Raw genomic sequence first — 24,581 nt, 5'->3', positions numbered from 1 at the left:
CATTCAGTGTGTCACGGTGTCTCTGCTGCGCGTCTTCTGACCCCTACAGTGAGTCCAAACCTTTGCGTTCCTCCATGTGAAGCAGCCGCACGCACCGGGGCACGATGCTTCCGAACACCTGGATGGATGTGGAGGAGGCGGTTTGTTGCACTTGTGCCTTTGGAGCTCCGTCTTAGCGCGTCTTGTGTTGGGAACGAGATGTTCTGGATGTATTTTCTCCGGAGATTTTAAAGTGCAGAGAGAAAAGAAAACGGCCAGTCAGCTGTAACCATGTGGAGAGAGGATTCTTGATGGAAGCACTGGGGACGAACAGCCACTCTAACAGGGAGAACCCTTATCTGCGATTTGTTTTGGAACAAACAAAAAAACCAGGATCCTTCGATGAGGAAAAACACAGAGGAGAGATGGTAGAGAAGTAAGTGTGGAAATAAGTTAAAATTGATCTTTACAGTATAATAAAAAACATTATTTTACCCATATGTGTTATTTTCATATTGGCATTAAGTTAATTGATGGATTTGTGCATTAAATAATACATCTGCTGTGTTAGGATTTGCATGAAAGTGAGTCTTTATCTCACTAAGCCTCCAGAGTTATGCAATTCTGCAATGTTTATGTCATGGTATAGTTTCACATGTTACTGAGCCTTAACATAAGTTGTTGTTTGCAGTGAAATACTGGAGTTCATGTGGTGATTATGTAATCCACTTGTTTTCAAGAGGGATTGTGACAGACGGTTTAATTTTTTATGAGCTTGCATTCAGTCCTTGCATTAATCTAGACTGAGGAACCTACTTACAGTCCTGTAGGTATAGACATGATGTTTATTGGCATTTACATATATGAAGTCTTTGCTTTTAATTGCATTGCATATACAAACTTAAATTCATAAAGTATCCAGGAGCCTGGATTGATTACCATCATTAGGGCTGAAAGCACGTGTGGCATTAAAGGTTAATGTTGGATAATAATAATAATAATAATGACAACAAAAGAAAAGAGCTCACATGCTGCACATCACTACACGATGTGAGGTGGCGCTGTTCCACTGACTCATGATCGGAAATACTGTAAGCACATGATGAGAGAAACTGGCTGCACGGTAACGACACACAGAAGCAGGTGCATTCAGTCATCAAATATTTATAGAAAGTGGAAAACTGGAAAACTGGCAATATACAGTATTGTTATTTGAGGGATGGAAAATACAGATGATAAAAGACACGTATACTGACAATGTGGTACTATGAAAAAGAAATGCAATCACAGAAGCTCTAAATAATTTAGCCCATTGTCAAAGGCAACTTCCTTCAGATGCTTATTGCCTCCATTCATATTGAATCATTCTCTATAATATGGCGTAAGTAAGAGGTTTATTTTTAAGTTTTTATTTTTCAAAGATTTATATGAAAGACACTATCCCCGTCATTCAGTAACAGTCAGATAAATTGATTGACTCACAATAGAGCTTGCATCCGTTTTCTTTAAGCTGCAGTGGGCAATGTTGATGATATTATTCTCCCTTTGTTTTAGTATTGAGCAGTATGAGCAGAAACAATGTGACATGTCTAAAAAATAGGCTCGGGCAAGAAATACTATCAGACCTGGCTGAGGGAGTGTTTGTGTGTGTGCAGCAGCAGCAGCAGCACAGGACTTCTGCGGAACGACTGTCCAATCACAGACAAGATTCACCGCCGCGTCACACGTTCGTGACGTCAGCTGATAGCGGCTTTAATCTGTTTGCAGCCATTTTGCTTTACTAGCGCGATGTTGCTTGTTACCTCTGTCTGTCTTCACATGAAACAACCTTACAATGTCCATGATGTGGCCTATTTCCATCTGCCTCGCAGTGGCTGCACCTGACCTTCTTGACCCAAAGTCTGCTGCCCACAACTCCAAGCCTCGGCTCTCCTTCTCAGCCATACCGGTGGTTCTGAATACTCCAGACGACGAGTGTGACACCCGCACTACTGTGATGAGGTGGAAAACTGTGTCAGCCATCTTCTTCCTGGTGGTGCTCTACCTCATCATTGGAGCGACAGTGTTCAAAGCGCTGGAGCAGCCTCATGAGAGTTCCCAGAAACTGGCCATTCTCGCGGAAAAACTGGACTTCCTGGCCATGCATTCCTGTGTGAACTCGTCTGAACTGGAAGATCTGGTGAAGGTAGGTTAAAGTCTCAACAACATTTTATCATTTGATATGACTACTTGCAAAGGGTTAGGTCACAAATCAGCTATTTTCAGTGCGATGAATCATTAGAATCAGTTAATTAAAAAGATTAGTTCAGCTCTTTCTGTGATTCGGCTCATGATCGCCGGCTTTTGGCAGTGTTCTCGCTAAATACCCCAGACTCCTCTGTTAAATATTGAGATTTTAGACATTTCCTTGCTGAATGTTGTTTGCTGGACACAAAGACGGGGAGTATAGCACCCCCAGAGTTTTTACCTGAGGACGGATGGATTTTTTTTACAAGCAGTCAAACAACCAAAGAAGTTGTTAGTTTATGCATAATTAATTTGTGGCCGCTGGAGGCTGTTTCACGTCCATATTTTCCATTACCATGATTTTTACATCTTACCTCCTGCTGGAATACAAGACCCTGCACTGTGAATCCCAGTGTTTATTAATGCAACAGTAACCAAGTTATGTAATATGTGCGTAACTGGGAGAAACGTGTAATCCATAATCTCTGAAAGCCTTATTATGTATTTATTTTTCAGTTGCTTCGCTTATAATGTGGAGCCTAAATGTGCAACGTGTAACTCGTGCAGAATTTAAGCAAACAGACCAATTATAATCTACACGATATCATTATAAAGCAAAGTGAAACCCATTCAACATAAATCTTTGATTGCAAAAATGTGATATGTGACTATATAGACATTGACAGACCTGTTTCATAAGAGATCCAAAGCCTTGACGACTCTTTCAGACATTTAATTTGCCTTGTGATGTTAATTACAGTTCTAAATTACCAGAGCTGAAATATGGAGTTTATCCCCGCTAAGTATGGTATTGTAGCTGAACCATTTCTGTTCCAACCACAAAGGTCCCTTTCAGTGCTCAAGTAATTAACTGACATTCTCCGAGTTTGCTTATGAATTAAACATTCATCTTTAACGCCAGATTCATATGGATTAATATCTTAATTCAACACTACCGAGTGCTTTAATTTCTTAGATTACATTTTATTATTAGGTAATGCGTATATTCACAATGATTACAGCACAAAAGACTTGATTATCACAGTTAGTGTTGGCGCTTTCTGGGCTAAAATGAAGAAGCTGTTGTTAATTCATATTTCAAATCCTGGGCTTTAAAATCTCTCCCTGTTTACATGTCTGCATGTAAGTATGTTTAATGTACAGTATCAGGTGTTCATATCTAGTGAATGCATATTATTCACATTTATGCTCAATAAAGTTCAAAGTTTATTACCATAGATTTCCCCATCTATGTTTTCCTCACATCAGCTGAAGGTTTGGCAGTTAGGTGTAAGATATATGCTATAAATAATGTATGATGCACTTTTTCATCATCTGAGTTTGATAGAAAGAAATGCTGTTGGTCAGATTGAGCATTTAATATAAAAAGTGATATGCAGTCGATTTTAAATTGAATCTATTGCAGGTAGCTGGTATGTTTTTAGCTTTTGGTTTTCTGAAAAGATGTGATTTGATATATTTTCTAGAATGACTGTAGGAAAGAGCTCTTTTTTATTTGTTATTATAGGAATTGTGCTGTAAGAGGAGTGGTTTTGACGAGGAGAGGCTGATAGCAGATGGCAGTTTATGTACAGAGATGGTGGTGATTTCTGTCCTGGGATCAGTGTCCAATAGACTGACTGTCAGCTAATATTACCGTTGTCAGAAGTGACTTAATGACTGTATATCCCTGGACAGAGGAAATCCGTGCTCTGTTAAATCCATTATCTCTTGAAAAACAGGCTACAAGTACAACAACAGCAACAACTGTTGTGTTTTCTGTGAAGAACAATAGCAAACAATACTGCAGGTATGTGTTATTATTATTATTCAGCTTATGCCAGTGCTGGTCATCATTATTTTTGTCTTTTTACTGTTTCACTTTTTGTATCAATCAGTCCCTGTTGCTGATGCTTCCTCTTAGTAGTGAAAACATTTGGCTTGGTAAAGATAAATTAAGTTGGAGGCGGTAAACAATAGCTGCAAGTGTGGCTCAAGGGATGGTTCTAATATCAGTCCAAGGAACAATTGGACGGTTGCAATGAAATGTTGTTCCCATGGATAAAAATGGACATCATCCTCCGGTTTCATCGCTGAAGCGATCTGTGTGTAAACTTCTCACGTGACTTTACAGCAGGGGTGTCAAACGTACGGCCCGGGGGCCAGAACCGGCCCGCCAGAGGGTCCTATCTGGCCCACAGGATAAATTTGTTAAAATTTGACATTACGAATACAATCTAATCGTTATGTCAAATACAATATTTTTCACTTCCAGATACCTGTGACTAAATATTTGTGCCTTTATAGATCCAGTGTGATGTGTAAATGGTACATTTAGGCATAATATTGTTGAAATTGCACTTATATTTCTCAAGAAATGTCATGTTTTGTAAAAAGATGTAATGTAAAACAAAGGAAACAAACATTTGGAGTTCTTTACAGGTACAGGTTTGACACCCCTGCTTTACAACATCAGTAACTTTACATTATAATTCAGTAGTTTCAGGTCGTCTTTAATAGAGCAGCTGATATTGTCAAATAAGAGCCTGTTATGTGTGACTTCGGGACCAGTTGCCTCTTGGCTGTTTCCGATGTTATGGTTCTATGAGAAAGAAGATTTTGATCATTTTCATTTCCAACTTTTCACTTATGCAGGGAAACATCTACACAACAAGTAGGTCACCTTTAGAAGAACAACCTTATATAACTGGATAGAAATCAGAATAAAATGGTAGTTCCTGCCATTATCATCTTTAAAAGTAACACTGTAACATGATAGACTGATGCCTGATGCCTGGTGCTATTGTGGTAATGACATCAATTGAAAACAACTTTTCTCCATTTTCAATTTAGTTAAATTTTAAACAGGGCCTGCCCTTGCGTTTTTGCTCGTACAGATTAGTTTTCCTCAGCTTCTGCCACATGTACAATGGATCCACAATGAGTGACACCACCTCATTTAAGGTGAATGAGCACCATTTCAATAGCTCAATATTCACCAGTTAAAATAGGATAAAACTAATTAGTGTAATGGATCGTCTGCTGTGTAAGGGATAAGTATATGCCCCTTTATTATGAGCCTGAAAGTGTCTAAGTGAATGTGCTGAATGACCTCTGATGTATAACACCCTCTCTCTCAGCCAAAAATAACTTGACAGCCAGCTGTTCCCTGTCCTCGTAAATGTCTTTCATCCAGTTGAAGGTTTGTTTTAAGGCAACGAGTGAAACCTCTAACTGACCTCTGTGCTGAATCAGCTCATTATTGTCACTGCTTTTGATATTTGATGTTAATGTCAGTCCTAAACCTCCGACACAAACTGGGAAATTAACAGAATTAAGATAAACTATTTCAGCTCAGGAGAAATGGGGCGTTTTGCCAGTGTGCGGTGCATTTAAGTGCATTTTAATGTTTTATTTAAGGCTATTAGGCTCTAAAAATGAAAGGCTGTTCAAAAAAAGTTGCTGTCCTGTTTCAATGCAGGTCTCCACTTATTTAATTATGTATACAAACACACTTTTGAATGTTGTCCTCGCATTATCTCGCCTTATCATTTCTGCCGGCCGTGATCAGTTTGCTTACAACTGGGTGCCAAAGCAGTGAATTAATATGGCTGCTTTGGCTGAGAAACAAAGGAACCAAATGAGCCAAGCTTGTCTGATTGTGTGTTTTGCTAAATGACTGTTTTCAGAGGAGCGGTGGATGTAGGGTTTCTATCACTGAGCCCGTCTCCGTTATTGTCATTTTGAAATGATTAAAGACAGCGCTGGGTCACATTAGTGCGCGATGTTCATTGTGTCTGCATGCCTTTGTTTTTCCCTTTTGGATGTCTCGTTATTGTCAAGACAAATTAGTGAAATTCAGCATCTTAACCGCCACAGACTTTGTTTGAAAGTGACACACACAAATTAAATCTCTCCTCCTAATGACCATTCACATCATGTTTCGTCAGTGCATGTTTTTGCCTCAATTTCATCCATTTTGTTTTCTACACACAACAGTCGCGGGTTCATAATCTGAATTACTACATTCTGCTATTACTGTGACCCTGGAATATATATGTACACACACACAAAATGCCAACTATGCCAGTTGTGGAGCACTGTAGGCAGTTGTTTGTAGTGAACCTCATTATTTCACTATTACTTCCCAGCTCCTGAGGGTTTATTGATCGTGAATACAGACATTAGAGATTATGAAACTTGGTTTCTCCCCACTAATAGCATACCATACTAGAATGAGCTCATTTTTATTCGTCTCAGGTGGAAGAAAATGTACATATTCATATGTGAATGAAAGCTGAAGTCCAGCATTCCTCTTCGATTTATTCAAATAATATCCAGGGCAGTGCACCGTCTTCCCGAGAGATTCTCTAAACATTTCTTTTTCATTTATTCTGAGAATCCACCCTCACGAGAATAAATCCCACTGCGCTGTCGTTGAGATATGGCTTATATAGCATGAAAAATTAAAAAAAACTCCACTGCCCTCACCATCTCTCAATTGAAGCACGGACTGCACGTATGCAGTTTGCAAAGACAGTGAAAGATTTGAGTCTGGAAATTCTGAGACAGCCGCTCCTCCATTTCAGGCCGAGGAAGACAAAACCTGATGCTGCATTGTTTCCAGCTGACTCATGTTATTACAAGAACAACATGCGTTTGATGGCTTCATAGACAGCGTGATGCCACACACACTGTCACGCAATACACGCAACACTGGTTTTGTTTTTTTCCCTCTCCCTTCAATAAAGTAGGACAAGGACTAGTCCGTTTGGCCACCACAACTCCATCTCTAATCCACATCCCATAAATAAAAAATTGACATAATCTTCCGGGGTTCCTTCTGAAGCCAAAATCAGTAATCAGTCCTACTGCTGCTTCATTGGTGTGAGAGCTGTTGGCTCCTGTGTGCGTTTGAGCTTTACGGGGAGGTGAAACGGTCCATTACCTTCAATAAAAATATGGATTTCTATGGATATAAAGAGTGGTGGAAACGATAAATGAGCCTTTCATTTCTAGATATTTTATTGTACAAATGTAAGTGTTTTTTGACATTTTGTACAGTAGGAGAAGCCCACAGCGTATAAGATTTGCTGTATCTAGTTGCAGCTGTTATGCTTGGACATATTAATAGGCAGTTTACACAACATTAAATTTAGTCGGGGGGGGGGGGGGTCATAATTATTGGTATGAGATAGATGATGACATTACATTAGTGAATCTGTATAAAATGCTGCAGTGCAAACACATCACAGCCCTGTCATGAAGGATCATCTTCCAGGATGTGGCTCTGAGCCTCACAGCTCCTTACGTCTATGTTTAGGTGTCAGTGGGTGTGAGCGGAGACGCTGTGCAGTGGTGTGTGTTTCCTCCAGCTGCTGGCTTCACTGCTCTCTTTGCATCCTGTCATGTAAACGCGGCCCTGAGTGGGAAAACATGTTGCTGCTTATCAGGGCTTCTCAGATCGAAAGACCTGAGGAAGGTTAGACTCTTGTCACACCTACAGTCGTTCTCTGCCACGTACTCACGCTCTCAAACGTCGGCCTCCCATTCTGGGGCTGGACAAAAATAATGTTTTGATGATTTTCATGAGGAAGGTGTTTAGCCATTATTTTAGATACTATCATTGTAAAGCTCCCTCATGCAAACTTATGGGACCAAATTACACCACACTAATCATGATGCTACTGTCTTTGCTTTGTCGCCCACATTACAGAAATACAGAATACACAGAATGTGCATATTGTTTAACACTGACAGTGTGTATCACAGTGTGGTCTGTGATTGGCTAAAAGTGAGTTAAATCAGGGACTTTGTAGTTCCTGATTTTAGCTGCTAGTAAAGCCTGTGCTTTTATGTGAGGAGCACTGGGAAGTAAAGATTTATTTCATGGTTCACAAACGGTGACAGATGCTCCTCATTGTTTCCTCCCGGCTCTCAATTGCTTTTGGTTGGATATTTATCTGTGCTGTCTCTGAATCCTCAAGGAAGTTGATGCCGTGATTTCTCTCATGTCTACCTTCCATGACAGTCCCTCTGATGTATGCTTAGTGTGTTTTCTTCTTCTTTATTCTTTGCTGCAGCAAGTGGTTTCAGCAGTTCGAGCAGGTGTGAACCCATCAGGAAATTCCTCCAATCAGACAAGCCTGTGGGACCTCAGCTCCTCGTTTTTCTTTGCTGGAACTGTTATCACCACAATTGGTAAGAAGAGTGATATCTGATGCTTGAGCAATTCTCTTATCTCCTTGTATAACTGTTTTGCATGCAGCGTCTACAAAAATGGGATTTATTTTTTGTCTTTTGATGTACAAAGCAGGGGCACGCTGTCATTTTGATGTATTACATGTAATAGCTTTTGCATAACATAACAAAATGACTCCTGCAAATCATCATCTTGTTTTCCAGAAAATGCTTTATTGCACTATAATTGCAGATTGGACTTAAGTCACTAACATTTTAGAAAATAGTTGGCCATTTTCCTTCACATTTGACCTTTCTTAAAGGCATATTTCACCGCTGGAAAGATGAATGTCTATTAAAACTGGGTCATCTATGTCGTAGAAATGTGAAATAATATTTGAAGCAAGTGCCTTCTTGGCCGAGAAAAGTCATAAAAATCTTATTTTGGCTCATCTAGATCAACGACAACTCCCAGCATGCACTGCGCTTGCTGCCCTGCGAGAGTCTAAACTCAAAGCAGACAGAGCTGTAAAAACACAAATAAATATATAATGAATATAAAAATACAAAACTCGCCAAACGTGACTGGTGCTCGCTGCCACCCGCCGGCTTCTAGTTTTCACCGAAATGCAAATAAACAGATTTTTTTCCAACTCAGTGGGAAACTGAGGGAGGGAAGCACAATTTTTAAAAAATACTACTGCTATTCTAGCAATACAAAGCCACATGCAAATCGGTGAAGTATTCCTTTGAGCTAAAACATAGCACAACATATTTCCCAGTTTATGGCCGTCATTTCAGTGGGTAATTATTCCAAAAATGTGTAATAACAACAACAACAACAACAACAACAACAACAACGTGTCTCAGTTTTATCTGGAAAGACCACGACACTGTAAGAACATTATTCATTTTGTAGGACACCGTGTTCATTTGCACTCAGTTACTGTATAATGAATGTCCTTTCATTTGTCCATGCCTACAGCACGTTCATTCAGAATGAGACTCTGTAACACACTTCCTTTTTACACAATCACTCTCCCTGTCTCCTCCAGCTGTAAGAGCTTACTAATCAAACCGCTCACACACACACACACACACACACACACACACGCACACATTCTTGTACAGCATTCTCAGTGAGGACACTCACTAAGATACCATGCATTCCCTAGTACCTTACTCGAACCTTAGTCCAGCCAAAATGTCCCCTCAAGGTCGAAATGTCCCCACAAGGCAGGTATACATTCGAGGTTGTCCTCACAGCCTTATACAGACATTCACTCACACACAATGACAGCTCATCTTGCTCTTTCACTGGGACCTTGACATAATCGGTGCATCTGTTAAGTGAACTGCTGAGCTCCATTTCACATCTCTCCCATCCTGTCACAGCCCAAACCCCCATTTATAAAATGTAATAAATGGAATTCATACTCGCATACATACACGTAACACTCAACTGTACCCCCGACTGGAACGTTAGTGAAGTTGAACTCGTCAAAAACTGCAAAAGAACCATAATTGGCTACTTTCATGTGAAAACAGTCGTGTGTGGGCAGAGTGTGGGTTTTCCCTTCACTCACCTGAGAGTGTTTCTGCTTTTCACAGTCATTTGCGACAAGTGCGATTGCTGCGATTTGGTGATGTTTGACTAAAGGCTTCATGTTGTTTTCCTCCAAAGTGCAATGTTTTGTTGCGATAGGCTCGGGCTTTTTTCAAACGTGAAGAAATGGGTCGCAAAGCGAAGTTGCAAGCAAATGACAAAAAAAAAAAAGGCTTGTTAGCGTACATAGCGTATCATTTTTTGTTGCCGTCTGTTGGTAATCATTTTTGCCTGATTGGTAGAAAATGTTTTGGGGCTATTGCTGCTACGCAAAAGAAAACATCACCTATCAGAGAGGCAATCTCAAAAGTCTTTGTACAAAGTACAACAAAGCGCAGAGATGAAAACATTTCTGAAATCCTGCCAGACATCACTGGATTTGAATTCTCCTGGCTTTAATTGATTCAGCTTCAGGTGGTGGACAAAAAAAACATCTTCACAAATTGATTTGCTCAAGCTCACATCTCTGATTCTCTTTGAATCTCTTTTCACCCACACAAGTATCTTTTCAGCATTTCTCCATCTGGGATTCCTGAGTTACGTCTCAGCAGCTGCTTTATTCCTGTTCATATTCTCCACAGATCTGTGCCATTATAATTCACTTTTTATTTCAACACGTCATGCGGTGTGTGTCGAACTATATTTTCTGACACGCATAATGGCAAGAAAGAAAAAGGGCAGACAATGTTGCACTGGACGTGGACAATTTTGTTGAACTAAAAGTCTTAAAAGCTGCGATGGCAGTGATGAAAAAGGCCGAACACAAAAGTGATGACAGCTTCTCACATGGATAAATTGAATAACCAACAATCATGTCTGATCAAGTTGATTATTCTGTCATGAGCCCATTTTCCACCGCAGAAACGTTTCTCATTTACCCAGGATTTTGAAAAACCCCGGCATGTTTACTCTGAAATAACCCAGGCAAAAACTTTCCCTCGACCCCACTCGCTACGAGGGACTTTTCACATTACCAGCAACTGTGTGCTGAAGAACACTGATTGATGGAACACATTTTGCAGCTCTTTAAGCCAGTGTGGCTGCAACCCACCTTTAAGCAAGACCTTTAAACAAGAAGACTTTATATTATTATTATTATTATTTCGCTATTGGTCATTTCAAAAAAATATGGAGCAAAAGAAAAGGACGTAGGACAAGTGGACGACGAGGTCCAGGCTCTTTTGAGCGTATTTGATGAGGAAGAGGTTCAGCGAAACGACCGAGTGTATATCTGAACACTAAAAGTGCAGCATACTCCGCCGTACGTCATCAACCTGATTAGAATACACTGAATACAACACATTTTCAATTCTTCTCCCCAGGTAAATGAACTCATGTTGGTGGAAAGAGGGCTACGATGAAGCAAATGCAGTATCAAATACTGCTTTGCAGGGAACCCTGGGGTGTTAAAAATAATCCACCACGGCCACTGTGGCTGTGAAATGTGCGTCTTAATTGACAATGCTCCTCACACTCGGTATCACTCCACACCAAGTGAGACTGGGTTTTTCTTTTGAGGGCTGCCTGCAGCTCCTCGCTCCCTCTCCCGAGACAGATGATTGTAATAATGAAGTGAAATGGATGGAGTTAATAGTTCCGAACCCCTTATGAAACAGTTAACTGTCGTTGAACGTGTACAGTCAGGTCTATGTGTTAGGAGCAGGTCATGCAGGATTTTTTTGTTCACCAGGATATGGACTCCAGTAAGCCCCATCTGCTTGGCTGCACATGATTATTGTTTTGGAGCGAAGATGAAAGGCAGCAGAGCAGTGATGGACTCACATTAGTGTGTGTTTCCACGCATGCACACGCTCTGCGTACAGCATACTGTTTGCTATGCCTTTTCATTGTTCTCGTGTTTGTTTCTGTTTATGTTTCTGCTCAGGACAGACAGTGAGGATTATAAACTATTGTCTAAGTCAGACTTTCATCTCTCACTCATGATATTTCACAAAACGAACTGGGCTTTTTTTTTTGGAAGAATCTCTGGATTAAAGTTTTCTCATCTCCGAAGTTTACTTTGAGCTGATATTGAGGAACTAATATTGCACCTGTAGGAAAAAGAAAACCTCTGTGTGGCGTCTCTTTTCCAAAAAAGGGCCAAAACAAAATGAGCAGAAGACGGCACCACATGCTCCACTGATATTACCAAAATTAGGAAAATGTGAATAAAAATACACAAAACAAGCTTCTGTTTAAATGAATTATGCATTAAATAAAGTCTGATGCTAAATGCATTGCACACTCAAAGCACATTAAACTGCAACAATGAGTTGATTTATTAACTGATTACTAAATGAATCACCAATTATTTTTATAATCAGTTCATTGGTTTGTGTTTTTTTATAATTAAAATAAGATTTCTGATTTTTCTTGAATGTGAATATTTTCTTTTCTACACATAACAAAGAAATCACTAAGACTGATTAATTAAACATCACCATTTCAGGGTTTCCTACATTCTATGGACCAAACAACTCATTGATTAATCAAGAAAACGCATTCATTGTTTATAAAAGTAATCGTTAGTTGCAGCCCGACATTAAACCCATTCACACTTCACCAGCTTTTAGGGGCCACTGCCTCCTAATTACTCTGCTTCACTTGTTTCGTGACAATAAAACTGTTATTTAGCAAAAAAATAGTAAGTAATGAGAAAGAAGTGTGCAGAGTGTCTCATGGAAACAGTCTAAAACAAGCACAGCCCCGTCTGTTATTTACTTGGGTCATTCCTTTCTTTGTCTCGTTCTTGTCAGGATTCGGGAACATCTCTCCTCACACCGAAGGAGGACGGATCTTCTGCATCATCTACGCTCTGCTGGGGATTCCTTTGTTTGGATTCCTATTGGCTGGTGTCGGGGACCAGTTGGGGACGATTTTTGGCAAGGGCATCGCCAAAGTGGAGAAGATGATTGTGGTGAGATGCTAAGTTTCCCTCTGTGAATCACCAGGTGTGTGCAATGAGCTGTTTTCGTTTGACCATTTTACAAATTCATTATCCGACTCGGGGGGGGGGGGGGGGGGGGGGGCAGGAAGGCAGCCGTAAAATGGTGTTGCTGAAGATGATCCCATAAAGTGCTGCAATATCCAAGTGTAAAGGTTACAGCCTGCACTGTAAACAAAGCTAAACGCTATGTGAGGAGACTGACGTTAGAAAGTACATGATTAAATTTTGGCCTCAGATTTCAGCCGCCTGGGTGTTTGACAGTGTGGAAAGGAAAGGCAGTTTTAGGTTGCCATGTCAACAGACTCCAGGACTGCAATATATAATGCAGACAGTTTGTTTTCTGCATTGACAGCTTAACTCGGTACATTACTGTTATGTTAGAGCCATACCTTTTCTTTCTGCCTACTCATATATATATATATATATACTGTATTGTTTATAGCTGTGGAATGAAGAAACAACAGCATACACACACACACACACACACACACAAAGAGATCAGTAAACCTCTCTGAAATAATGCTTTTTAGCCTATTATCCACGTTCCATGTTACAGTGATGTCTGATCACATACAAGAACATAGTCCACGTCTCATGGCTGGTCTAAGTGGACTTTGCAGGCCAGTCTGCCGGATGGTTGGTGATGAGGTTTCTCCTCTCGAGCCAAGTAATCAAACAAGCTGTGCACAATCAATATGGAGGCAATCTGACAGGAACAGTGGCAGTCGTGCAGCTGCCACACTAAAAATGCACCAAAGTGATTGTTTTCCCGTGGGAAAAATGGAGCATGGGTTTCTTTATTGGTAATTTACCAGAGACGTGGTTTGTGAAGGATTTATCGGTTTAACGGCCTCTTTAGCTCATTAAGACATTTGTATGGACGTTCAATTATAAATCCCAAGTAACTCAGATGAATGTTTGTAGTTGGCCTCACTGGACATAAATATAAATAATAAATATAAAGAATAACGTCACACAGCTCCGAACATTACACAATACACGTACACCAGTTTCTCATTCATCGCCGTGTCTCTTTTCGATTGCTTGGAAAGCGAGATGCACCCTCATTTTTCCCTGCATTCGCGTTTGAAAGCCACGTCGCTAACGTGGGTATGCCTGTGTCGTTACCAAAGCAACCTATGCTGAAAGGTTATTTAGGTGTGAACACGCACACATCCAGTTTTATCACTTACATTTTACTCTCAGAGCTGAGACCCGTTTCTCCTGAGCCATAACAGAAAACAATCTTAAAGGTGTTTTCATTATTGTACTTTAGTTTATTTTAGTTTCACAGTCAATTACAGCTCTGTGGCACAATCCAAAGGCTCTGTATCTATTTTCAGTATGAAACGGCAGCAAAGAGCTGTGACACCAATTAAAACCAAATAAAAAACCTGAAGACTTTGTTTTTGCTCCGTTGCTGGCTCTGTGATATCGACCGAGAGAAGTTGTTCTGAGCTATGGAAAGTGATTAGCTGCTGTGCAGTGCAGAAAAAGCTCCTCATCAGTCCTTTAAGGAAATACTGGTGCATTTATATGCTTTGGACAGTGCAGAAGTGACATTGGACATCACAGACTTGCTGATCTGAGGTCTGTCTGCTTGTTCAGCTTCCCCTCAGCCTCCGGGCTTTGAGCTTACATAAGTGAAACGGGAGAGGAGACACGACGCGGGGAACCCGTTGAAAGCCTCTAGTGGAAAGTCAGCAGAGAAAACGGCAGCATGTGGGAAACTACAATTCTCACCATTACAGTTGAACATACTGGTTGTCACTGTGACGAAGCCGTATTTTAACTGCATGTGTAAAATCTCACAGGCCATTGACATTGCAGCAAATGTGAGATATGTCGAGTCATGTGAAACTTTCCCCCTCAGCTCGGGTGGGCGTTCCATCTGACGGCGGAGGATACGCCACCCGAGCGTTTGACAACCTGACGATTGAGATGTTAGACAACAGCAAATGGGTTTCTCGAAGCAGGTCTCGAACAGAGAGTGAATCATCACAATGTGAAGGAGAGCGAAGATAAATCACACAGAGGGAGAAATAAAGTGCGTGCTTCCAAGTGTAATTCTCTTGGCAGCCGTGTCTACCAGAGATTAAGTTCTGACGCAACAAAACTACTTTAGGTTAAGAAATATCGTCTCCTGGATTACATTTGTCTCTTAACATATTTTTGACATAACCCGTGACATAGTATTTGAGGCAGATTTTCACAGGAAGGATTGGTGTCGTTGTGTAACAAGGTGTTACCAAGTGGCGACCGCTCACGACGTCACTCTTAAGACTTATAAGACTCTTAACACCCAACACTTCGAGCCTTGAGATTTGTGATTTAACTGTCGCCACGTTGAGGTTTTGCCACAGGAAATTCACAGACGTCATCTGCAACCACGCTCCTATTGGATGACACCAGGTGTCATACTGTAATTATACTGTAAGTGGACACAGTGTAATAGTGTGCCCTCATCCATTTTCCCTCTAAATTGGAACATAATTCACAAAATTGACATTATAAGCTATTGAAGAAGACCTGAAACTAGCAGTCCATTTGAACGAGGAAATGAGTTTCTACTTTTCACTTGTGTTATAACATCGGTAAAGATTTTTCTGAATAGTTAATGGTCTCAATCACTAGTTCCAGCTCTTCTAAATAAATACTGTGAATTATGTTCCTGTGAGGAAAATAGATGAGAAATGAAAGCACATCCAGTATGAGTGGACACTGGTGTCATTCACAGCTTGTAGGTGCCTGGTTGCAGGTATAAAGGTCATATTGACAAGTTAACACAAAGGGAAGCGGCACAGAGATTTCTACACAACCGATCATATTTTGTTGAACAAGACCACAAAATCCAATTGAATTTCAAGCATATTGTTTGTATTCACAGTCTCTGAACCCCTGTTGGTTGCTGAATTCCTTTCAAGCATGCCCCCCCACCCCCCACCCACTAATTAAAAAGCTGTTTTTTTCTACTTCAACGATCCTTTTATTTCCCCACAGAAATGGCAAGTCAGCCAAACGAAGATCCGAGTCATCTCCACGCTGCTTTTCATCCTGTTCGGGTGCCTCATCTTAGTGGCCCTGCCAGCTGTTATCTTCAAGCACATCGAAGGCTGGAGCACCCTCGAGTCCATCTACTTTGTTGTCATCACCCTCACCACCATCGGCTTTGGAGACTTTGTTGCCGGTGAAAAAGGTTGAAACTTTCTTTGTATTCATGGGTTATCATTCCATTTTATAATCCAAGTGAGGCATTCCTCCTTGAGTCAGTCTGACTCAACCGATGTGCATCACTGTGACTAAATAATTCAAATGATCTGAGGCAAATAACACTTTAAGTTACACACATGAAAGTCATATTGATTTTCATGTCCACATGATTTTAATGCCCGATAATCCAAGTCAGACGTCACCAAATCGGCACAGCAACAATGTTGTAAATAATCGCCATCATATCAAATCTGCCCCATTGTTGATAAATGGTTGTGATTGGCCTGACCTGGTGGAGGTCTGTCTGAATGGGAGGGGACTGGATCCATGTGCGAGAGAGAGAGAGAGCGATTGAACACGAGTTCACTGATTGATGTGGTTTCTAGGTTACAGAGAAGCAGATGGCAAAAATCACAAACACTTAGCAGCAGGATTAAATTTTCCTGAGCGGGCCTAATGATTATAGATTAGATTACACCACCTGTGCCAACCCATGTAGTTACAGTAGATTAATCATCTTGGACCTGTTAGATACACTGCTGTTGTATTGGATGCTTCTCTCACAGTGCAGTGAGCAGCAGTGACTGCCTGTGTCCTTTCAAACAGGGTTGATATTTCAAGAATTGAGCCAATGCTACAGAACATGGTGCTGAACCTGCATTTGAATGTTCTAATAGTCATGTATGCACACATGACTATGAATATAAATATAGACATTTTTATTCTATTATTATTATTATTATTACGCATTGGTTTGAATTTTTCTGGCAAAATGATGACATTCATAAAGGCCGTCACCTTAAACAGTTTTTTTCTCATCTGCCCTGATTCAGAACGTGTTCTTCCTTTCAGAGGAATGAACTTTGATGAGTGACACTTATTGGAATGATGTAACAGTATTTAATATCTCCGTCCTGTAGGTGGGACAGAGGGTCTCGAGTCCCTGGACTTCTATAAGCCCGTGGTGTGGTTCTGGATCCTGGTGGGCCTCGCTTACTTTGCGGCTGTGCTCAGTATGATCGGAGACTGGTTCCGGGTCATCTCCAAGAAAACGAAGGAGGAGGTACGTGACACTGTGCTGTGAGATACGTCACACTAGAAGTGACAGAGAAGGAAGATAAGAAACCTCTCACAGCAAAGGAGAAAAATGTTTCTGTTACAATCAGTTGCTGGAGCATTTTGCTCCTGGAAATCCAATTTTCCTGATCAATGTGAATTTCTCTGCAAGACCAAATTATTTATGTCTAGACTAACTGTTCCCGGCCAATCTGATAAGCACAGAGGGTTTCTCTTTTCATTCGATGTAAGAATAGTAGTGTCCAGCCGACAATCTGGCGAGGGTTTTACTACACGACTGAAGTGCTGCCCAAAAGAACGAAGCAACAAAGTGTTTCACAGTTTGTGAAAATAAAAGAAAGGCATTATTTGGGGTCTGTTATGTCTCACATCCAGGATTTTCATTTAAAGACACTTACTGAAATATATTCTGGATCTGTAGAAAACAACAAGATTATAGGTTTCAGATAAAGCACAGGCACGCGCAGGAGCACAGTCCATTACTAGTGTGTTCTCCAAGCTCCACAGCTTCAACTAAACCTCTTGACACAGGCATACATCACATGATCATTATTCAACTAATCAGAAGCTGGGGCTGGCTGCAATTATTAATGAAACAAGTGAAGTATCAATCTACGGTGCAGATACAGAACTACTCAAACCAGTCAGAATACATTCACACTTGTCTTACAAAAGGCTCCAGTGCTGCAAATTATAAGATTAAAAATGTAATACCAAAAATGTGCCTTCATACTGTAACTGCTACGTCGGTTTCTCTCCAAACATGACTGGATTAAAACACAGATTTGTTGCGGTCAACCCAAAAAAATAATTCAGGAATACAAGTAAACAAAAATGCAGGTCTTGATATTGGTCTTGGTATTTTCAACTTTTGCTGCCGTGGTAACACGCCTATAAACCCAAATAATATGACTATACAATTATAATATTGTATGTCACATGTGAGGGGACGATGCTTAAACCCATCGTCCCCTCATCATGACAAAGTAACAACCCCCTGTTATGTTCCACTTCACTCAGCCATCATTCAGAAGTGATAAATCACACAGAGCGGAAGGGAAAGTATTCCATTTCAGGTAAAGGTCAGCACATTTATCTATAACTCACTGAATTAGTTCCCAAAACATTCTGCTCCGGTATTAATTCCTACTTTTATTCTATTTTAAAATCTCCATAATGTGCTTGACCTTTACAATAGATGGGGAAATGCATTGCAAATAACAGATGAACGTTCTTTCATGGGCTCTGCTGATAGAGTAGAGCAGCAGAGACTTGGAAAAATGCTTAAGGACAAGAGTTGTTAAACAGTGCTCCGATCAGATTAATGCACATGACATTTATGTTCACACGACTGAACTCCATTAATTAGGTTCTGGGTCATTTAGGTGATTTAATCAACCTATTATATCTGACATCAGTGAAAACACTGAAAAACAGATTGTTTGCTTGCAATACTTAGATTATTTATTAATATATTAAGGACTTAAGGACAGCTTTGATGTTTAATTTTGTATCTCCATAATTCTACATAGCTATATAAATATCTTCATCACAGGACCATTGAAATACTTCACTTAAAATACATGTTAAATAACGCTTTGTATTATGACACTATCACATAATTAGAGTGTTTGCTCAGTGGCATGTCTCTCTCAGTATGAGGACTCCAAAATAAGGAGTACTTTTAAATTATCCCACCACCTTTCAAGGTGTGTGTGTGCACTTGTTAACCTGTCCAATAGTGGACCTCGGCGTCGTAGCACAGTAACCAACAGGGGACCTCTGTGCCAACAGGGGACATTTTTCAGGTCCCCTGTTGTTCATGCTTTAGTTCATTCTAAAATCATGTCCCAGACCTTCTGATGATTTTTTTTGAATTTTTGCCAAAAAATGTGTGTGTGTGTGTTTGTTGAGAGAACCTCCTTAGCAGTGCCCCTACTGACTGTAGCCGGGATTTCAATGCTTCATTCACACACATTGTGTTTCTTAACATGTTGTGTCTTAACACTCCTGCTCGCACGCGCAGAGCGAGTGTGTGTGTGTGTGTGTGTTCCCTTCCACTGCATATGAAGGGAGAGCCTGATTACAAAGTGGCACCAGCTGTGTCAATCAGCTCACCTGTGACTGCTTTCCTGAGCCATCTCCACACCGGCTGCCAGCCACACCCACCTCCACAAAGGCCTTTGCCAAAAGTAAAGGCTTTTTCTAAGACTACAAATACCAAAGTGATTAAACAAACTTACATATGAGTACTATATTCAGTTTCAGACAATAAATACCCCAAAATGGATGAAAATGTTTCTTGAGTGTAAACAAGTTACAGCATCATACCACCATTCTATATGCTTTGTACTACATTTATCATTTTCTACAACACACCTAAAGCTTGTAATTATTTCCAGGAAGCCTCTGGGTTTTATTTTTCAGAAAATCGTCTTGCACCAGCTTTCATAACACCCATGCTGCCCAGACGACATTAAATGAGCCTGCAGGCATCAACATTCATTCTTCTCTCTGCAGGTCGGGGAGTTTCGGGCTCATGCAGCTGAGTGGACAGCGAACGTGTCAGCAGAGTTCAAAGAGACCCGGCGGCGGCTCAGTGTTGACATCTATGACAAGTTCCAGCGCGCCGCGTCCATGAAGCGCAAGCTGTCATCCGAGCTAGGTGTGAATGCATCCATGAACCAGGAAATGACCCCTGGCAAGAGGACGCTGTCGGCCAACCTGTGTGAGAACAGGGATAGTTACCCCAACTTGACTCTTTCCCTCAGTCCTGTGTCGGGGGCCCTGACACGGAACGGCAGCCTCTACCTGAATGGCCTCAGCCCAGACTACGCTGACCGGCGGGAGATCGCCATCATCGAAAATCTCAAATGAGGAGGAGCATGACATATTAACACTTTATACACACCTCTGTGCTTACTGACTGAGTCAAACACAGATCAGTCGTCATCCTCCGTACTTTCTTGTGCATGTACACAGCTCCTTGTCATAGCATCCATGTTGATGTGATGGACAGCTGTGCTAGTGACTGAGCAGCAGCAGAAGCATATTTCTGACTAGAAAAGGCTGGAGTTCCACAAACTTCTGTCTGTGCATGACTTTGTGATTAAAGCCCATCTTGAAGGTAGCCGCACACTGGACACGATCCTCTCATAAAAGCCACATAAAGGCCTGTAAACACAGAAATAAAGACATTCATGAAACTTAGAAAGCAATAGACATATATGTACTCCTCACCAGAGGCCCTGAAATCTGCATCAGATAAAGAGGACCCTCAGAATGTGTCTTTTCCTTTAGGTTTAAAACTTCTCACTGTATAAATCTGTATGCCTTCTTGCATTCACCACACAATCTGCTCTCACTGAAGACATGAATGTCGACATTCTTCTTCCTCCATGACTGACATTCAGCTTTTCACCCCAAGGAATATCCCACTTGTGCCTTACTGAATTCTGTGCTGTGTCGGCGTGGATGAAGATGCGTTGACGGCATCTCAAACATGCACAGTAGTGATGAAGACACACTGTATGTTGTGCGAAACAGCGTTGAATCTTTTCAAGAGGAAGTGACTTTCATCACAAAAGAGTAATTAATTCATTATTAACAGGGAAAAGATGCCACCTCTCTGTCTGCCTGTGAATTTTAAGTTGTCACTACTTGTTTTTGACGTGCTGGGATTATCATGTCAACCACACGATGCCACACTCTTTGTTCAAACCCTAATCTGTGCCATCCCAAAGTAACGCAAATGGAAAGAATCTCAATCCAAGTCCTAATATCAGATATATATTTATTCACAGAGGTAGTCTTCGTTCTGAACAAAGGCTCAGGAGTGCTCTTGGTTATTTCTCAACATTTCCTGTCCTGTGGATTTTTGGAAATTGAAAAAGAACCCACTGCCATGTTTGTTGTTGCATCAAAATGGTGTAATTTCTTCCAGTTACAAAGGCATTTGCTGCACTATGGTAACATAGTGCATTGAAGGCTGTGGAACTGTGCAGCATAAATTTACCTGACTGATTTTGTTGATGTAGGGAGTTGGGGAATATTATTTCTACAGATAAAAGGTGGGCACCATTAAGTCTTGCCAATACTGAATGTAAAAACCTACATATGACTGACCCACTTATCAAGATAATTACATATCTATGAGTTACATCTTTTAGATATAGAAGAACCAATTTACTGAACCCCCCTCTGCATCTGAATGTGTTGATTAAGATTATGCAAATGGAATCTCAATCTAACTCCTTATATCAAATATTTACTTAGACTGCAGCATTTGAGGTTTTCTCATTTAATATATTTTTGAAAGATGGATTGCAATTGATGCCAAAAATTCTGTAACATTCATACAATACAATTAAAAGTGCTGTTTTCCGTTCGTAGCATTATAGAGTACATTCAAAATACAGAGTATCTCACAAGACAGTATTTCATGCGTCCGAAAGTATGGGTTATTACGTCAAATAAAACAGTATGACATAATGATTTGTACTGGTTGCACCTAACAAATTAGGCTTTCCATTAATATACCTATGTACACTCAGACTGAATAGAAACTTGATTGATTGGATAAACTTTATCTATTGGGTAAAATATCACAAAAATAATATACAATACATTTAAATTCAAATTACAATATTTTCATCCCAAATTATCGGATTTATAGTTAATCTAAAGCACCCTGTATTTCTGCATGTATTCTTATAAATAAATGCAATAAAATGATAGTTACACATTTGGTAACACTTTAGATTGGGGAACACATATTCACCATTAGCTATGTGCTTACTAACATGTATATAAGTAGCATACCAGACCTTTATTAGTAATTATTAAGCACATATTAACACCTTAATCAGGAAAAATCTTAATTCATGTTGTAATAGAGGTAGAATAAGGTTATGTAGAATAAGGTGTTAATTCGTGCTTAATAATTATTAATAAAGGGCTAGTGTGCTGTTTATGCATGTTAGTAAGCACATAGTTAATAGTGAATATGTGTTCCCTACCACACATTTGATTGTTTTGGATTATAATGCATAACAGGCTGTTTATCCTTATACAGTACATCACTAAAAAAAAGTAGCTTTAATTTCCCAAGTGTAAATTACTGGTTTGATCTTCTTCTCAAAGTGTAATTTTTCCTTTTCCTCGACCACTGCTGATGTTGTGCTCTGCCTCTACTGTAAGGTCATCGACTGTCATGTGGAATCAAGTCACACAGGAGTTGAAAAGAGGTTGCGAAGTAAGCGAGAAAAGATACCAGACCTAAAAATAGCACAATGGTTTTTTTTGTTGTTGTTTTTTTTTTTTTTTTAAATTGTGGCTCTATAAAGCAATTAATAGCATTTTTACAGCTGCTGTTTGTGTCATTGACTTACAACACACAACGTGCTGTGCTGCCAATGGAGCGTGACGTGATATGTCAGGTCACGCAAGGCCACATGCCAGGATACGTGTGCAGTGTTGTGTTTACAGTATGTGTGTGTGTGCATTAATGAACACGTGTGTGTGTGCGTGTGTGTGTGTGTGTGTGTGTGTGTGTGTGTGTGTGTGTGCGCTCTGGGGTTTGAGGAAACTCATTCCACTTCCACCCACACCACAATCGTCTTCACATGGCATCCTCTTCTTTTTCCCAGGCTGACGGTTTTTAATTAAATCTGCCGCTCACGCCAACATCCCACTACAAGCTGTATGAATGTATCTTTCCATTCACGGCAGAAGAGTCGAGGTTCATTATGAATGTAAGCACATTCATAATTTAACGTTGTGATTTATGGATGCAGAAGAGTTCAATTAGGCCTATGGGTATAACGTGGAGACAACGTCTTCAAGCCATCCAAAGCCATTATTTAGAAGACATAATTATGCACCAATCATAGACATAAAGGGGTGGTCGTGTGGTTTCAGAAGAATCATAATAAATGTGCATTAGTGGAATTAATATCCCAGAACAGTACTTTGGTTAGGATTTGGTCATTTGCCTAAAATGTTTGCATGATAGTGTTTTTAATTTAGACTCATCATTTCAAGGACAGTCTCTGTAACTTGTTGGTAGAGTAGCAGAGACGTTTTATTTATTACAGTATGTTTTAATAAATCCAACTGAACTTTGCTTATATACACCTGAGGGGTAATGTGCACACATGCTCATGTTTTAAAAAGTCAACATGATTTGTTGCATGCTACTCAAAGATTTACTTCCAGCGATTATAGATGAAATGTGTCTATAATGCCTAGCTTTTAACCATGTGTTTCCACTATGTCAGTGTAGGTATGTCACATCAAAACTTTTCAAATGGTTTTGAATAAAATTTTATATGCACAATCACTTGTTTTCAAACAAGTCCCTGTTTTCTTTCATTCCGTAAGAAGACCAAGTCGTCATAATAATACTTTTTCCTGTTACACCATCAGCTGATATTCTCACCCTGGATATAGCATTAAATAAAAAATAATAACCCTAACCCTAAATAAACACAGCTTTTGTTGTGGACTATTTTCAGTAGTGGATTAATTGAAATTCAAGAGATGCTCTTGAATTTCTGGCAGCAGGATGGTGTCACTAGGGCTGAGTCAGAACTACTGTATCCATCTGGTCAATAAAGGAATATTTCACTTTGTATGTGAATGAGTTCAATGTATATTACAATTTAACACCTGTTTGAAGAATCAAGTCATTGTTGGTGTGGTATTTCTCATGGGGTTTGTTAACAGAATATCAGCTAATAGCTAATAATATAGTTAATCAGGTCCAATCAGGATCACTTAATAAACTTATAATTATTATTATTATTATCATTGTCTTTTATAATAAAGGTCCAAGGTTGCCTTTGTAGCAAGAAGACCTGAGTTTGCGACCCAGTCGGAACCAGGGCCTTTCTCACATATTAATGGCATGATTAATAATCATGCCAATGAACCCTTCTAATTATTACACACTGGACCTTGAATGTATTGATAATAGCCAGTAACCCATTTTTTTCATGGATATTATGCAACATTTTTCCAAGATAAACAACCGGCTGCTGACTGTGGACAACAGTGTTACACTCACATGGAACACAATGACATACACCACTAGAAAAAGCATATGATGGTGAATGGTTGTGTATAATCGTGATCTAAGTCACAAGTTCCAAATGTTCTTTATCGTTCACAAACACAGCGGGCTCTGAAAAGACTTGTCTCCCATGAGTCGCTGCATTGGCGCCTTCAATCGATTCGTATACTGTAGCCTCACGTGTTTCCTTTCTGTACATCTTCTACTTTGCAGACTGCAATCTTACGTCAAAAACCCCTCAGTGGGAGCGTCTGTGACCGTTTTGCTTGATGCAGGCTGACAGG

The 24,581-nt window shown here is 40.1% G+C and overlaps 1 protein-coding gene across 1 annotated transcript; it reads left to right on the top strand.

Annotated features, from left to right (window-relative positions):
* Positions 1–20,114, top strand: LOC131443216 (potassium channel subfamily K member 2-like). The gene is made up of 7 exons (XM_058612642.1): positions 1–415; positions 1,851–2,164; positions 8,289–8,406; positions 12,748–12,908; positions 15,939–16,134; positions 17,069–17,211; positions 19,746–20,114. Coding segments are annotated over exons 1-7 (1,290 nt in total). The 5' UTR covers positions 1–414; the 3' UTR covers positions 20,103–20,114.
* Positions 20,115–24,581: the final 4,467 nt, after the last annotated feature.

Source organism: Solea solea, chromosome 17 (genome assembly GCF_958295425.1).
Source record: "Solea solea chromosome 17, fSolSol10.1, whole genome shotgun sequence".
In the NCBI taxonomy this organism is placed as follows: domain Eukaryota; kingdom Metazoa; phylum Chordata; class Actinopteri; order Pleuronectiformes; family Soleidae; genus Solea; species Solea solea.
This window is presented reverse-complemented; position numbering and strand designations above follow the sequence as displayed.

Bases quoted from the DNA above. Each gene is read 5' to 3' on its own strand.
- LOC131443216 (XM_058612642.1), top strand. The intron at 12,909-15,938 runs GTGAGATGCTAA...ATTTCCCCACAG, and splicing joins AAGTGGAGAAGATGATTGTG to AAATGGCAAGTCAGCCAAAC. The intron at 17,212-19,745 runs GTACGTGACACT...TTCTCTCTGCAG, and splicing joins CCAAGAAAACGAAGGAGGAG to GTCGGGGAGTTTCGGGCTCA.